Source organism: Pyrgilauda ruficollis, unplaced genomic scaffold (genome assembly GCF_017590135.1).
Source record: "Pyrgilauda ruficollis isolate IOZ18807 unplaced genomic scaffold, ASM1759013v1 scaffold105, whole genome shotgun sequence".
Taxonomy (NCBI): domain Eukaryota; kingdom Metazoa; phylum Chordata; class Aves; order Passeriformes; family Passeridae; genus Pyrgilauda; species Pyrgilauda ruficollis.
This window is the reverse complement of record NW_024508656.1, coordinates 1,811,205-1,826,699: the sequence shown is the minus strand read 5'-3', so window position 1 is coordinate 1,826,699 and position 15,495 is coordinate 1,811,205. Positions and strand designations below refer to the sequence as shown.

General features: G+C 59.7%; 2 protein-coding genes across 5 annotated transcripts in view; both read left to right on the top strand.

Annotated features, from left to right (window-relative positions):
• Positions 1-33: 33 nt before the first annotated feature.
• Positions 34-15,495, top strand: part of LOC121355170 (protocadherin gamma-B4-like) — a 42,081-nt gene continuing 26,619 nt past the window's right edge. Inside the window, exon 1 of one of the 4 annotated variants that reach the window (XM_041470403.1) lies at positions 34-3,053. In XM_041470403.1, coding sequence (XP_041326337.1) covers positions 606-3,053 — 2,448 coding nt within the window. In that variant the 5' untranslated portion in view covers positions 34-605. Of the gene's footprint in view, positions 3,054-5,880; positions 8,700-15,495 lie in introns of those variants that run through there. The other 3 variants (XM_041470395.1, XM_041470411.1, XM_041470430.1) reach the window with 3 other exon arrangements.
• LOC121355146 (protocadherin gamma-C5-like) lies at positions 12,099-15,333 on the top strand. The gene has a single exon (XM_041470355.1). It carries the CDS (start codon positions 12,748-12,750, stop codon positions 15,331-15,333), a length of 2,586 nt encoding a protein of 861 aa, XP_041326289.1. The 5' UTR covers positions 12,099-12,747.

Below are 15,495 nucleotides of genomic sequence, written 5' to 3'. Positions count from 1 at the left end.
CAAGTGTGTAAAACCTTTTGAAGTCTTCCCTATATTATCGGTTATTGCTGGTGTTAATCGCCCATGATTTTATTAAGAGCGGCTGAATTCTTTACTGCCGTGCCATGAATATTTGCTGTTGACTGTTCTGTGTGACTGAAAAGAATGCCCTGAAAGCACCCGACAGCACATCTCAGATAGAAGCGCCTCGGAGTGGAATTCAGCAGGAGCTGCGGCGCTGTGTTTGCAGTCGGGAGAGACCCCGGGGCCGGTGCAGCCGCTGAGCCCCGCCCAAAGCCGGGCCCCCTTGAGCGCGGCCATCCGGCGGCTGCAGTGGCGCGGCGGCGCCTCCGGGTGTCGCTGTTGGCCGCCGCCGAGCGGCGCTGGAGCCGCCGCCGCCGCCGCCGCAGCGTCCTGCCCCCGCAGGCTGCTCGCTCGCCCGGCGCCGGCCACAGCGGCAGCGGCACCGCCAACAGCAGCAGCAGCAGCGGCGGCGAGAGGCGGAGAGAGGCGGCGCGCCGAGCTCGCTGCGTTTGAGCGGTCTCTGTTGTCGCCGGCGAGAGCGGCTGGAAGGGAGGCAGGGCAGCGGCAGGAGGCAGGAGCGCGGCGAGCGCTGCGGGCAGAGAATGGCGGTGAGGCGGCGGCAGAGGCGCGGGCCGGGCGGCGGGCGAGCGCTGCTGGCCGCGGTGCTGCTGTGCGTGTGGGGCCGGGCGGCGGCCGAGCGGGTCCGCTACGCCATCCCCGAGGAGCTGGGCAGAGGCTCGCTCGTGGGGCCGCTGGCGCGGGACCTGGGGCTCAGCGCGGACGAGCTGCCGGCGCGCAAGCTGCGGCTGAGCGAGGAGAAGCAATACTTCACGGTGAACGAGGAGAACGGGAACCTGTACGTGAATGAGAGGCTGGACCGGGAGGAGATGTGCGGCGAGTCGGCGACCTGCTCGGTCAGCTTCGAGGCGCTGGTGCACAACCCGCTGAACGTCTTCCGCGTGGAGGTGGATATCCAGGACGTGAACGACAACGCGCCGCGCTTTCTTAAGGAAAAGATCCACTTCGAAATTATTGAGTCTACACCTCCTGGCGCCCGATTTTCCGTGGATGTGGCCGAGGACGCAGACGTGGGCAGTAACTCGCTGCAGGGCTATCAGCTAGAGACCAATGGGTTTTTCGCGGTGGAGGTGAAGGAGAACCAGGACGGCAGCAAGTTCGCGGAGCTGGTGCTGCGCCGCGCGCTGGATCGAGAGAGCGAGAATAGTCTGCGTCTGCTGCTGACTGCGCTGGACGGCGGAGACCCGCCCCGGACTGGCACCGCCCAGCTCTGGATCAACGTCACCGACGCTAATGACAACCCACCCGTGTTCGCGCAGGATCGGTACCGCGTCAGCCTGCGTGAGGACACGCCTCCGGGATCAACGGTGCTGAACATCTCTGCCTCCGATGCTGATGCCGGCACCAATGCCCACATCACTTACGGCTTCGGGAAAACGCCGGCCAAGGTGCTTCAGAAGTTCGTGGTAGATGCAGAGAGCGGGACGATCAGTCTGCAGGAGAAGCTGGATTTTGAGGACACGCGAGGCTACATGTTGCTGTTGGAGGCGAGGGACGGTGGAGGTTTGGTGGCGCACTGCAAGGTGGAGGTGGAGGTGCTGGACGTCAATGACAACGCGCCCGAAATCACGATTCTGTCACTGTCAAGCCCGGTGCCCGAAGACTCGCCGGCTGGCACGGTGATAGCCCTGCTAAAAGTGCGGGACAGAGACTCGGGCGAGAACGGTCAGGTGTCGTGCGAGCTGTCGGGAGAGGCGCCGCTGTCGATCGTGGCGTCGTCGGGCGGCTCGTACAAGGTGGTGACGGCGAGCGCGCTGGACCGCGAGCAGGCGTCCGAGCACCGCGTGACGGTGGTGGCCCGGGACCGGGGCAGGCCGGCGCTGTGGAGCAGCACGGAGCTGGTGCTGGAGGTGTCGGACGTGAACGACAACGCGCCGGTGTTCGAGGAGGCGGCGTACAGCGCGTACGTGGCGGAGAACAACGCGGCGGGCGCGCTGGTGCTGCGCGTGCAGGCGCGGGACGCGGACGCGGGCGCCAACGGGCGCGTGAGCTACTGGCTGGCGGGCGGCAGCGCGGGCGCGGCGGGCGCGGCGCCGCTCGTGTCGGTGGAGGCGCGGAGCGGCGCGCTGTACGCGCAGCGCTCCCTGGACTACGAGCAGTGCCGCGAGTTCACGGTGGCCGTGCGGGCGCAGGACGGCGGCTCGCCGGCGCGCAGCTCCACGGCCACGGTGCGCGTCTTCGTGCTGGACCGCAACGACAACGCGCCCCGGGTGCTGTGGCCGGCAGCGGCGGGAGGCGGAGCCGCTGCGGCGCCGGGAGAGGCTCCGGGAGCGGCGGCGACTCCTTTCGAGGTGGTTCCGCGTTCGGCCGAGGCCGGGTACCTGGTGGCCAAGGTGGTGGCGGTGGACGCGGACGCGGGGCGCAACGCGTGGCTGTCCTACGAGCTGGTGCCGGCGTCGGAGCCGGCGCTGTTCCGCGTGGGGCTGCACAGCGGCGAGGTGCGCACGGCGCGCGCCGTGTCCGAGCGGGACGCGGCCAAGCAGCGCGTGGTGGCCGTGGTGAAGGACCACGGGCAGCCGGCGCTCTCGGCCACGGCCACGCTGCACGTGGTGCTGGCCGAGAGCTTGCAGGAGGCGCTGCCGGAGCTGAGCGACAGAGACGCTGTGTCCCACCTGACGTCTGATCTGAACCTCATTCTTGTTGTGTCGCTCTCCGTGGTGTCCTTATTATTTGTTTCCACGGTAATTTTTGTTTTTTTCTTTAAATTTCGACAGTCCAGGAGCCCTCCCATATTTATAACTTCTGATAAGGAACTGTATTCCACCTTGGGTTCAAAAGCACCGTACAACTACTGTAGCAGCACGCTACCCTTGCCCTATTCCTACGACGTGTGTTTAGCTTCCGAGTCGGGGCAGAAGGACTTCACGTTCCTGAGACCAGGGGCGGCAGTCTTGTCTGCTGGTCTCCTGTCCGCTGATCCCGGCTCAGGCACTCGTTCTGAGAAGGACCCTCCTAGCCCTGGGAGCTCGGCACAGCTCGTGAGCTTCTGTCCTATGGTCCCTCTCTGTGAATTTTTGTGAATCTTGTTTTCCTCTGTTCTGCTGTGGGTGATCAGTGGGGAACCGGCAGATCTGAACGTTCCTGCTCACTAGCTCAGGGGCGTGGGGTGTTCTTGAGATCTTGACTCATCCTTCTGACCTGCCAAGTCTTATTCGCAAATTGCTGATTTTCCGCGAGAAGCGACGCAAATGTTGTCAGTACTTCTGTCTGTTCTGGAGAAGGACAGACAGCTGCGAGTTGCACCGATCTGCCGTGGTGAGGTGGACTCGGGGTGGAGCGGGAACGTAAAAGTGTCGTGGAGCCTGAAGCTGAGACAAGCTTTTCGCCTGGGTCTAGTGACCACTAATTGTCTCAACCACATTTGAACGCTTTCATGTGATAATGATGTGTGATCCATCGCGGAGTGTTTACTCAGTCGGGGCTGCTACGCTGGAATTCTCTCCTTTTCTGGCAAGCTCGGTTCTTAAGCGCAGCACCCCTTTGACAGAAGGTGTTGTGTACACCTGTAACTCAACTTTCCCCCTCCTTCTGTAGAGTCGGAGCTGATGCTTCAGTGCAGCTGCAATCCTGGCATCGAGTAGAAGGAGCTTTTTTGTTCCCCGCTGCCACCGGCTTCCCTGTTGGAGTCGGAGAAAATGCCGATGTGAGCGGCGCATGCTGGGATTTGGCTTGAACCTGTCCCTGGAGGAATTCCAATTCCTGGTGCAGGGGAAGGAGTCTTCCCCCTTAGCTGTTGTACTTTTTCACTCCTCTCCCTCAAAGTGGCGCTTTCAGGAGCTCTGAAGCGTCATCTGCAATATTCAGGCTTCCCATCATGGTGGAGGAGATGTAATGTCTGCAGATTAATCGATATACGGTAGATGGAAATGTTCTGTCTTTCACGCCTTTCCTAAAATCTCTCTTCTACTCATCTCTCCGCTGCTTGGCCATCCCACTACTGCTGGGATTAAACGGAGAAGGTACTCTGGTACGGGTGGTGTGTGCACTCATACATAGGGAGGGAAATTACTTGAGAACTGTTGTCCCCACGTTGAGAAATCGCGTGTAGGAAAAACCTAAAATGGGCAGTGATTGGAAAAAGAATTCAGAACTTACAGTGGTTGTAAAAAGGGTTCAGAGTTTATTTCAGAGAAATAAGTCGCTGAAGACTATTTCAAGATTTGGGTCAAAAAGAGCTATGGATTTTCTTGGTTTTAGATTATATGTAAGAAAGAAAGAAAATTGGGATTTGGTTTTCTATGAGAAAAGAAGTGCTTTGGGAACGTTAGATGACTCATATTGGATTTTATTTTTGTGAAACCTTATCACATGTGAACGCTATGTGAACTTTTATCACATTCTGTGGACAGGTGATAAGAATGATAAATAGCGCTAATAAACTTTATCTTTTGGCAACGATTAATCAGGAGAAAAGAAAATAGCTGAGCATGTAGATAGGACAGATTGCGCCGACTCTTTGATATTGCCGACTCTTCATGTAAGCGCAGAACTACTGCGTCTCTGGGTGGATCCCCTGTGCTCACGGCAGCTTTTAGGATTCTGCCGGGCGAGGACAGGCAGAGTCGAGATTCCTCTCGCTCTGGCGAATGTCTCTGTCCAGCGCTGGTGTGGGTGGCTTGCAGCCCCTACGAGCTCAGCCCCCACAATTAGCGGGGTGACAACCCCGCAAGTTTCCGAGCCAGTTCTGCAAGGCTTTGAGAGCCCCCATAAGCGAATGAACGCGTGGGCGCTGATTTCCAGTCCGGTTTTTGCCTTCCTTATCAGTGTCGGTTGTGGGATGACACCTGGGCGCTGTGTCACAGCTGGGTTTTCACAGGGTTCCTGACGCTCCCTTACCAAGCATCTTCGTCCCCTTTTCATTACCCCGTGACAGCCGAGCGGCTCTGCGGGTGACAGACAACGAATGCCGGAATTTCGGTGATTTTATGTGTTCGTAAAAATTCAGAAAAGTCGGAAAACCCGACGTAGCATGAGTTGTTGATGACAGCAACAACAACCCAAAGGCAGGTTTTTGACCAGGCACTGCCGGTGCTGTGACCTGCCAGGCTGTTGGTGCGCGGGAACGGGATCCGTTCTCACTCCGGTGAGCCTGCACCACAGGTCGCAGAGCTTAATTGCCCCGAGTCTGGCTGGTGGAACAAAGTACCGGGGAGCAACGTGGGAGATGGCGAGAGTAGGAGAGCATATTAAACTGAGATTTCTGCGGTTTGTAGGGGAAGACGCCTGCTGGGATGGTGGTGGCAGTGGGGATCCCGCAGGAGAGGGGATGCTTCTGAAAATGCAGCGGCGGGAGCCGCCCCGCGGCGAGACCCTGTGTTGCTGCCGGAGGAGCTGCTCATAACACGGCAGCACGAAATCAATGTCGCTTTGCCGGCCACGCTGCTTTGGTGGCGTACTGAGCAGCGACGTCCAGACGCCTTGAAAGGGGCTTTCTCCCCGTAAGGGGCTGGCCGAGCATTTGGGTGGGAGGACCGGCATCCTGAAGGTCCTGAGAAACACTGGAGCTGGCGCGTCGTGCCGGTCCTGGCTCTCCCTGGCACCCTGCGTACCCCGGAGGACCCTCCCCACTCATCCTCCCGCCCTCTCCACCTCCCTTTCTTACTCCCGCTGCCTCATTCCAGCGAGGTGTTCCCGGGACTCACACATCCCAAACACCCCACGTCTCCGTATCGCCCCTTTTGGCGTCACTCTGCCGACTTTTACAGCCTCTTGTCCGCACACGCAGTCTCTGTGCCCGATCTACCCTGCCTCTGCCAGCGCTCCCCGCGCCTGGCTGTTTCTGTAGCGGGGTTTCTCGCAGGGCTGTCTCTCCCTTCAGGTCCTGCCCGCTGGAGCCCCGCTGCCCTCGGGCCGAGGTCGCCGCGCTCCCTGCGGCGGGGCTCGGCGGCGGCGCGGCTCGGGCGCCCTGCGCTCTGTGCAGTTATTGGCCGGGACTCTGAGTGCCGCTGTCGGCCAATGATGGAGCGGGGGGGAACTGGCGGCCCGGCCCCGCTCGGAGCCGGGATGAGGCGCAGACGGTCTCAGAGAGACTCTGCGAGTGAGTCACCGCCGAGCCCGCCGAGCAATGCCCGGCTCCCCGCCGCCGCCGCCGCTTCCCGGGGCCGCTGGGCAGCGGCATGACGGGGCGAGCTGAGAGTTTCTAGCCGGGGCGGGGGGCGAAGCGGAGAGCGCGGCCGTCCTGTGCGATGAACGGCGTTGCTGTGAGGAGCCGCGGGGTGACGACGGGGCAGGTACTGAGCCTCTTGCTTTTGTTCGGCGTTTCCGACTGGGTTTCCGCCGCGATTCGCTATGCGATCCCCGAGGAGGCGCGGAGAGGCTCCGCGGTGGGGAACGTGGTAGCCGACCTGGCGCTGGACCTCGGGCGGCTGCCGGGGCGCCGATTGCGGGTGGTGTCCGGCGGCAACAAGAAGTACTTCGGGGTGGATCTGACGAGCGGGGCGCTGCTGGTGAACGAGAGGATAGACCGGGAGGAGCTTTGCGGCGCGCTCTCTCCCTGCTCCCTCGGCTTTGAGATCGTGGTGGAAAACCCGCTCGAGCTGTACAGCGGCACCGTAGAGATCCAGGACATCAATGACAACGACCCGGTTTTTCCCAGCGGCCAGGCGAGGCTGGAAATCAGTGAGTCGGTGGCTGCCGGAGCGCGCTTCCCGCTAGAGAGCGCGCAAGATCCCGATGTGGGAATTAACTCTTTGCAGGCCTACCAGCTCAGCGCCAACCCGAACTTTGCGCTCGACGTGCAGACGAGAGTGGATGGCAGCAAGTACGCGGAACTGGTGTTAGAGAAGGAGCTGGACAGGGAGGAGCAAAGGGAGCTGAATTTGGTCTTGACTGCGCTGGATGGAGGCAGCCCGCCACGGTCGGCCCAGGTGCAGATCCACATTGACGTTGTAGATGCCAACGATAATGCCCCGGTCTTCAACCAGTCCACCTACAAGGCAAGTGTGAGGGAGAACACGCCCAGCGGTACCCTGGTCGCCAGGATCAGTGCGTACGACCTGGATGATGGGCCCAATGGAGACATCATCTACTCCTTCAGCAGCCACACCCCCGCCAAGGTACGAGAACTTTTTGCTCTGGACTCAGCCACAGGGGAGTTGAGGGTCAAGGGACAGCTGGACTATGAGGAAACAAAGTTGTATGAGATTTACTTACAGGCTAAAGACAAAGGAGCCGTTCCTGGTGTGGCTCATTGCAAAGTGCTGGTGGAAGTCGTGGATGTGAATGACAATGCTCCAGAGGTGACAGTGACTTCTGTCTACAGCCCTGTGCCTGAAGATGCAGCGCCAGGGACGGTCGTAGCTCTGCTGAGTGTAACAGACTTGGACTCCCATGACAATGGCCTGGTGAACTGTTTTATTTCCCCTGGGATCCCGTTCATGCTCAGCTCCTCCCTCAAAAATTACTACACATTGAAAACAGAAGGAGCTCTGGACCGGGAAAAGGCAGCAGAGTATAACATCACTATCACAGCCAAGGACTCGGGCTCACCACCGTTGTCTGCAGTAAAACACATCCTGGTGCAGGTGTCAGATGTCAATGACAACGCTCCCAGGTCATCCCAGGACTCCTATGATGTCTACGTTCTGGAGAACAACATGCCTGGCATCCCCATCCTTAACGTGAGTGCCACAGATCCGGACCTTGGGCGCAATGCCCACCTCTCCTATACCCTTTTGCAGGGTGACACCACTTTTGGCCACCTCTTCTCCATCAACCGGGAGAATGGCACCCTCTACCTGCTCACCTCCCTGGACCATGAGGACCAGGTGGAGTTCAACATGATGGTGCAGATCCAGGATGGCGGCTTTCCGCCTCTGGCCACTAATGTCTCAGTCAGTGTGTTTGTCACTGACCTCAATGACAATGCCCCAACGGTGCTGTACCCTCACCCCAACACCACCGCCACCTACACCGATGTGGTGGCACCAGGCACTCCTGCTGGCCACATGGTCACCAAGGTGGTGGCGGTGGATGCGGATGCAGGGTACAATGCCTGGATCTCCTATACCCTGTTGCAGGCCACTGACCCCAGCCTCTTCTCGGTTGGGCTGCACAACGGGGAGATCTTCACGGCCCGCCAGCTCCGCGAGGATGACGCTCCCGAGCACACCTTAGTCATCCTGCTGAAAGACCATGGGGAGCCTGTGCTGTCCACCAGTGCCACCATCTCCATCTCTGTGGCTGAGATGGTCAAGGAGGTGCTCACTGACCTCACTGATGTGACACCTGCCAATGATCCCAGGAGACATGTGACTTTCTATCTCATCCTGGCTGTGATTTTGGTGTCAGCAGCCTTCTTCATTACCATGTTGTCCGTGGGCATCTTCAAGTGCTACAAGTGGAGGCAGTCAAGGGAGCTGTACAACAGCTCCAGGAGTACCACGTACAGGACACCAGGGCCCTTCCACCACATTGATGCCGTGAGGGGTGGCTTCACGCCACCCAGCTTCTACCACCAGGTCTATCTCACCACAGACTCTCGCCAGAGTGATCTCCTGTGTAAAAAGCCCTTCACTTCCAGCCCCCTGGGGAGCCGCCAGGGCACCATAAGGAATGGTGAGCCAGGGCTGTACCACCAGATTGTGGGCACTGCCAGCCGGCTCCCCACACCTGCTGAGGTAATGTAGCTCCCTCCTTGGTGTGTCCCAGCGCTGGGCAGAGCCATGGTTCGTTTGTGCCGTGCGCGTGTGGTTGCGTGTTGGGCTTGGCAGGGACATCCAGTCGTGCCACGCCTCTAAAGAGTTCAGCTACAGCTGAACAGGTGTTCTTTGGAGTCAAATGAGTCATCAAAGGGCTGATGACTTTTGCACTGTGATGAGCAGGATCAAGTGAGTCAGTTTGCTCATGTTGACAACTGTACGTCTTTTCAACGCAGTTTTGGGTATGCCTTGCATGAGTAACCGGTGGAGGCTGAGATCAGCGTGAAACCACTTGTTAATCCTTGGCACGAAGTTTGTTGTTAATGGTATTTCCTTCCCTTTGCAAAAGGAGAGCCAAGGGGAGCACTTGCACTGCGGGGAAACGTAATCTCTGTGCGTCATGACTTGGTGGGGCTGCAGAGCTGGGGTGCAGATGGGGCTGGGAGCTGGGGGTCGGTGTGTTGCCTCTCACAGTGCAGCATGCAAATCTGAAGGATGATGATGGTTCCTCTGACAGACCGTGGTCACAGAGCAGTCCCTTCTATGAGTGCCATTCCTCATGTTTGACTCCTGAATGGTTGTGGTTTTATTTCCAAGGAAGTTCTGTGCTGATGTTCACTTTGAGGGAGGGGGTGGGATGGCGGACTGCCCCCTTGCTTGCAGGGTTCTGCTGAGCTGGACTTTGGCTCTGAGCAGAGTGGTGAGTCCTCCTCTCAGATGTTGTTCAAAAACCCTATTACAATCTCTGCATGATTCGTAATGTGCTGTCTCTGGGTGATGTCTGATGTCCTGACTGCAGGCTGGAAGGCGTTTGCGCATGGCAGCAGCTTCTGTGCTTCTCCCCCCGATGAGAATTCTGCTGCTTAATTAGAAAGCTTTCAATTACAGGAATGCTTAAATCTTCAGAGGTGAGGCGAGGTATTGGATCCAGTGGAGGGGGAGTGTGGATCTGGTGGATTTCCAAGGTCGTTGGTGCCAGTAATTTGTCCTTCCGGGGATGCAGTGGGTAGGAGTGACTGGTTCCTCAGAGCAGAAGGAAGTGAGGTGCAGCGGAAGCTGTTCATGGGTGTGAGGCTGTGTGTGCTGCCTGCTCAGTGTGGCCAAATCACAGATGGAGGCAGAAACCTTTCAGAATTATTTTATGCCTTTTTATTTTTTCCCCTGCTTGCGTCACTACTCAGACTCAGCACTTCTGATTTGTGGCAGGTGAGAATGGCTGCAGCAGCTGCAGGAGCAAGTGTTCCTCTGCATTGTGTGGGCTGTGCTGTGGCTGGGGACAGGGATGTCCCCTCCACCTAAATGTCCTGATGCCTTTGGGGGTGAGGGCAATAAATTATTTGAGAGTGGGGGTGGAAGGGAGGGCAGCAAGCCTGAGCCCCAGCCATGACTCCTTCCTACCCCCCAGTACGGCACTGGAAAGGCACTGGCAATGAGAAATCAGCTGGGCTGGCTCTGGGCCCTGAACTTTCAGTCTGTGGTGACAATGGACTGTGTCAAGCCTGCAAATGCTTTACACCTCCTTGCTCTGTGGGACACAGCCAGCCTCCAAAAGGGATGCAGGGGGAAGGGTGCTGGCCCAGTCCCTAGCAGGTGGTGTGTCCTGCCATGAGGGATCCTACCCTGCAGGATCTCCAGTGATCCCTGGGTTGTCTGGCTTGGTGCCTTTTCACAGAGGCTGTGGTGCCTTTTCTCTGAGCCTGTGGAATAAGGAGCATCTCCTTCTCCATCCCAGACACCCCATACCCTTCCTGCCTTGTCCCACTGTCCTCATCCCAAGCTTTAACAGGCCCAAACAGCAGCAGGATCCCTGTGTAAAGCCCTTGCTCCAGGTCCTTGGTGCCCGAGCCATCTCAGAGCACTGAGTGATTTCTCTCAGGCTATGTGGGCTTTGCAGGGGCTTCTGCTGAGGCACTGCAGCAGCACCAAACCCATTCCCAGGGGTGCAGCACCCTGTATTGCCAGTGGAATGCTCTGCCACCCAGCTGTACTGTCTGGGGCTCAGCCTGGGATGGGGACAGGGCACATTCCAGAGCCAAGGTTACTGTGACAGCTTCCTGCTGGTGGCACCGTCAGGAGCCCTGGGGAAATGAGTATGTACAAGAAGGAATTGGTCTCTGTGTGCTGGGGAATCCCTTGTCCGGTGTTTTTCTGCATTGTCTCTTTAAGGACGCCTTCCCCCCTCCTCTGGAGCCGGCGGTAGGAGGGACCCGGGCAGTGTTCTCACCATTCATAAGGTTCCTCCCGGAGTCTCTCCCTGACTGGCAGCAGGGTGGTCCCGCCTCTCGGCTCTTAGAATAGGCAGGGAGGTGCTACAGACGGGAGGGAGGACCCTGGACTGCAGCACCTTCACCGTCCCTGCTCTCGGCAGAAGGATGCTGTCCCCATCGCCGTCCCCCGTGCCGGGCACGGGTGCCCTCAGCCTCTCCCACCTATTCCCCACGTCCCTCTGGTGCCCAGGTGGTGGGGACAGGCAGGATCCCAGGCAGGCACTGATCCCTGTCTGCCACACCACCGCAGACCCCAGCCCCAGGGTCTGTGTGCACCCAAGGGAGGGGCAGGGTGGCCCTTCAGTGCACCAAGGACAGAAGGCAGACAGGGCTTACAAAAGCATGGAGTGATAGGACAAGAGGGAATGGTTTTAAACTGACAGAAGGTTTAGATTAGATAAGAGGTATAAAAATTCCTCCCTGTGAGGGTGGTGAGGCACTGGTACAGGCTGCCTAGAGAAGCTGTGGCTGCCGCATCCCTGGAGGTGTTCAAGGCTGGGCTGGATTGAACTCTGAGCAACCTGGTCTAGTGCGAGGTGTCCCTGCCCACGGCAGGAGGTCAGAATGAGATTATTTATAAGGTCCCTTCCAACCTGGGCTATTCTGGGACTCTGACTGCACAAGGCTTCTGCAGGGATGTGAGCTGAGCTAAAAGTCTGCAGCTTGCCAATATCGTCTGTGACAGAGAGAGCAGGAAATTACTGTGCTCCCCCCTGGAGAGGCTAAGACCCCTGCTTCTGCCCTCAGGAGACTGACTGCAAAGCTGTACCTGCCACAGAGTATCAGTGTGTGTGTCTGCCAGGTGGGAGGCTGGGGCTTCCTTCCCAGTCTGAGATCCTGACCTGGCGTGATCCTGTGGTGATCTAGTGTCTTTATTGTCTGGCCCTGTGTGTTTGCAGTGATTTGGGTACTCTGAAGGCTAACCCCTTCCTTGCCCCAGGGTGAGGAAGTGGCTTCCAGTCAGGTGTGCATTGGGAGTAATTGTATTTTGGCTTTGAATGGCTCACCTGCCTTTGCTTTTGCACCTTCAGCCAGCCACTCCCAGGGTGGGCTGGCAGGGGTGGGTGTCCCCATCGCAGTGCAAGGTCTGCTGGCCGGTGGTGGTACCGGTGGCAGTGATGCCTCACTCAGAGAGGCAATCATAGGGTGCAGACAGCAGCCAAAGCAGTAGCTGAGGGGGAGAAGAGGGGTGAGAGAAGAGCCCCTGGCACCTCGGGGCTCTAACAAGCACCTTTTCATTGGGCATGAAAAGTCCTTTGGCCTGCGTTCATGACAGCTGCCCTTTGTCTGCGGGCATGATGTGAAGCCACCATTGTGGAGGGGGAGCACACAGGGAGGGCTTGTACCTTGCTTCCAGGCTGCCAGGACGTGCAGTTTCCCTGTGAACGCAAAGCGAGCTGCTGGAGCAAGTGAGTCAGGCTGGCAGAGGGGAGGCCGGGGGTGGCAGCCCCGCTGTTGCCGGCTCAGGCCCCTGCTTCCCGCACCTCCGGAGCCACTGCTGGCCGAGAGGGGATGGAGCTCTCGGCCAATTGGGCGCTGATCTGAAGCGAGGGGGGGAAATCTGCTTCTCCCCCACCCCCCCCTCCCACCTCCGCGCTGGGGCTGTGATTCAGTTCCCCTCCCCCAGCCCACCCCCTCTGCTTGGAGGCTGACAGTTGGAGCCGCAGCCTGCCGGAGCCCCGGAGCTGTTTTCTAAGCCGTGCAAGAGAGACTCAGGGATTTATTCGCAGTTCCTCAGTGCCTGCTGTGTCCTGGGCCGGATGCGCACGGACATGGAGAGTGCCAGCCTCCAGCGACCCGCCTGGAAATGGCAAGTACTGAGTTTGTTTTTGCTCTGCGGCTGGGGCTGGGTCTCCGGGCAGATCCACTACTCGGTAGTTGAGGAGTCAGAGTTGGGAACCGTGGTGGGGAACGTGGCCCAGGACCTGGGCTTGAAGGTGGAGGAGCTGCCAGGTCGCAGGCTGCGCCTGGGCTCAGAGGAGAGCTTGCGCTACTTCGCCGTGCGCCTGGACAGCGGCGCGCTGGTGGTGAGCCAGCGGCTGGACCGCGAGCGTCTGTGCGGAGCAGCTGCCAGCTGCGTGCTGTCGGTGCAGGTGGTGACAGAGAACCCCCTGCAGCTCTTCCGCCTGGAAGTGGAGATCCTGGATCTGAATGACAACTCCCCGAGCTTCCCCACCGCTCACCGCACCCTGCGCATTGCCGAGTCTGCCACGGTGGCTGCACGCTTCCCTCTGGAGAGCGCGCAGGACCCCGACGTGGGCACCAATGCTGTGAGCTCCTACCGGCTGAGCCCCAACTCCCACTTCTCCCTGGATGTCAAGCAGCAGCCGGATGGCAAACTCTTCCCGGAGCTAGTGCTGGAGCGTGCCCTGGACCGGGAAGAGCAGCCAGAGGTGCAGCTGGTGCTGACGGCCGTGGACGGGGGAAGCCCAGCGCGCTCGGGCACGGCACAGATAACGGTCCAGGTCCTGGATGTCAATGACAACGCACCCACCTTTGACCACACCACATACAGGGTGAAAGTCCTGGAGAACACACCTGTGGGGGCTGTGCTCCTCCGGGTCAATGCGTCTGACCCCGATGAGGGTCCCAATGGGGAGACACAGTACTCCTTCGGGGTTCACACCTCCGACTCAGTGCGGAGGCTCTTTGCCCTGGATCCCCGCTCCGGCGAGGTCCGGGTGAGCGGGGCCCTGGACTTTGAGGAATCACGTTTCTATGAGATCTATGTGCGAGCCCACGATGGAGGGGTACCTGAGATGGAGGGCAATTGTGTGCTGCAGGTTCAAGTGGAGGATGCCAATGACAACCCTCCGGAGGTGCTGCTCACCTCCCTGTTGAATCCAGTGCCAGAAGACACCCCACCGGAGACTGTTGTGGGGCTCTTCAATGTACGGGACCGAGACTCGGGGGCCAATGGGGATGTGAGTTTGGAGATCTCCCCCGATGTGCCTTTTGCCATCAGGTCCCTTCAGAACCACTTCTCCCTGGTCACCCAGAAGAGCCTGGACCGAGAGTCTACCTCACAGTACGCAGTGGAGTTGATTGCCCAGGATGGTGGCTCTCCTGCCCTCACCACCACACTCACGCTGCTCCTCAATATATCTGATGTGAATGACAACCCCCCACGCTTCTCACAGCCCTCCTACGATGCCTTTCTCCAGGAGAACAACCCGCCTGGCTCCCTGCTGTGCACCGTCTCTGCCACAGATCCTGACGATGGGGTTAATTCCCGGCTTGTTTACTCCATAGAGAGTGGCCAAGTGCAGGATGGCCCCATCTCTTCCTTTGTCCACATCAACCCTGACAATGGAAATCTCTATGCTCAGCGCACCTTCGACTTCGAGCTGCTGCAAGTTCTGCCAGTGTCTGTGGTCGTGAGGGACTCGGGGTCCCCCCCTCTCTATGCCAATGTTACCGTCTACATATTTGTGCTGGACCAGAATGACCACCCCCCCACCATCCTGCACCCTGCCAGTGACAGCGATGTGCCGGCACCCCAGAGGGTCCCACTGTCTGCCCCACCGGGCTACCTGGTGGCCAAGGTGACAGCAGTGGATGCAGATGCTGGGCACAATGCCTGGCTCTCGTACCGACTGTTGCCGCAGTCCACCGACCCCTCCTTGTTCCATGTGTCGCTGTACACCGGGGAGGTGCGGACGGCGCGAGCCTTCCAGGACAGCGACATGGCAGTGCAGCAGCTCGTTGTCCTGGTGACAGACAACGGTGACCCTCCGCTCTCCACCACTGCCACCATCACTGTGGCCCTGGAGGAGGCAGCCCTGGAAGAGAGCTTCAAGCCTCAGGATTTCCTGGCTGGTGCCAAGGAGAAGCCGGACCTGACCTTCTACCTGATCATCGCTCTGGCAGCAATTAGCACAGTGGCACTGGCCACCGTCACCCTCCTGGCCGCCCGGTGCCTACGGCGCAGGGGCCGTGCCGCCGTCTCACCCTACTGCTGCTGCTGGCTCAGCGAGTCGCCCTCCCGGGACTTCTGCAAGCACTCCAGCCCCAAGCTCCAGCTCAGCTCCGACGGCACCCTTAAGTACATGGAGGTCACGCTGCGACCCACCGACTCCCCGTCCCAGTGCTACAGCACCTGCTTCTCCCCCGGCTCCGAGCGGAGCGACTTCACCTTCCTGCGGCCCTGCCCAACCCCCGCCACCCTGCCGAGGGAAAGCGGGGCTTTCCTGCCCGCCGCCGGCACGCTGCGGGACCGCGGCCAGGTGAGCGGCAATGCCGGGGCGGGTCCGGCGGTGCCGGGCGCTCCGACGGCGCGGTCCCCGCGGGGGGCGCGGAGCGGCCGCGCCGGTTCGCGGCGCGCGGCGGCGGCGCGCGGGCCGTGATTGGCGCCGGTGTTGCTGTCCTGGGGAAGGAGCGCGGCGATTGGAGCGGCGCCGCCGCGCCCGCAGCCAATGGCGGGGCGGCTGCGCGGCCGCGCTCCCCCCGCCCCGTCGAGCCGCGTCCGCCCCAAACAATGAATGGGAGCGGCGAGCGCTGAGCGCGGC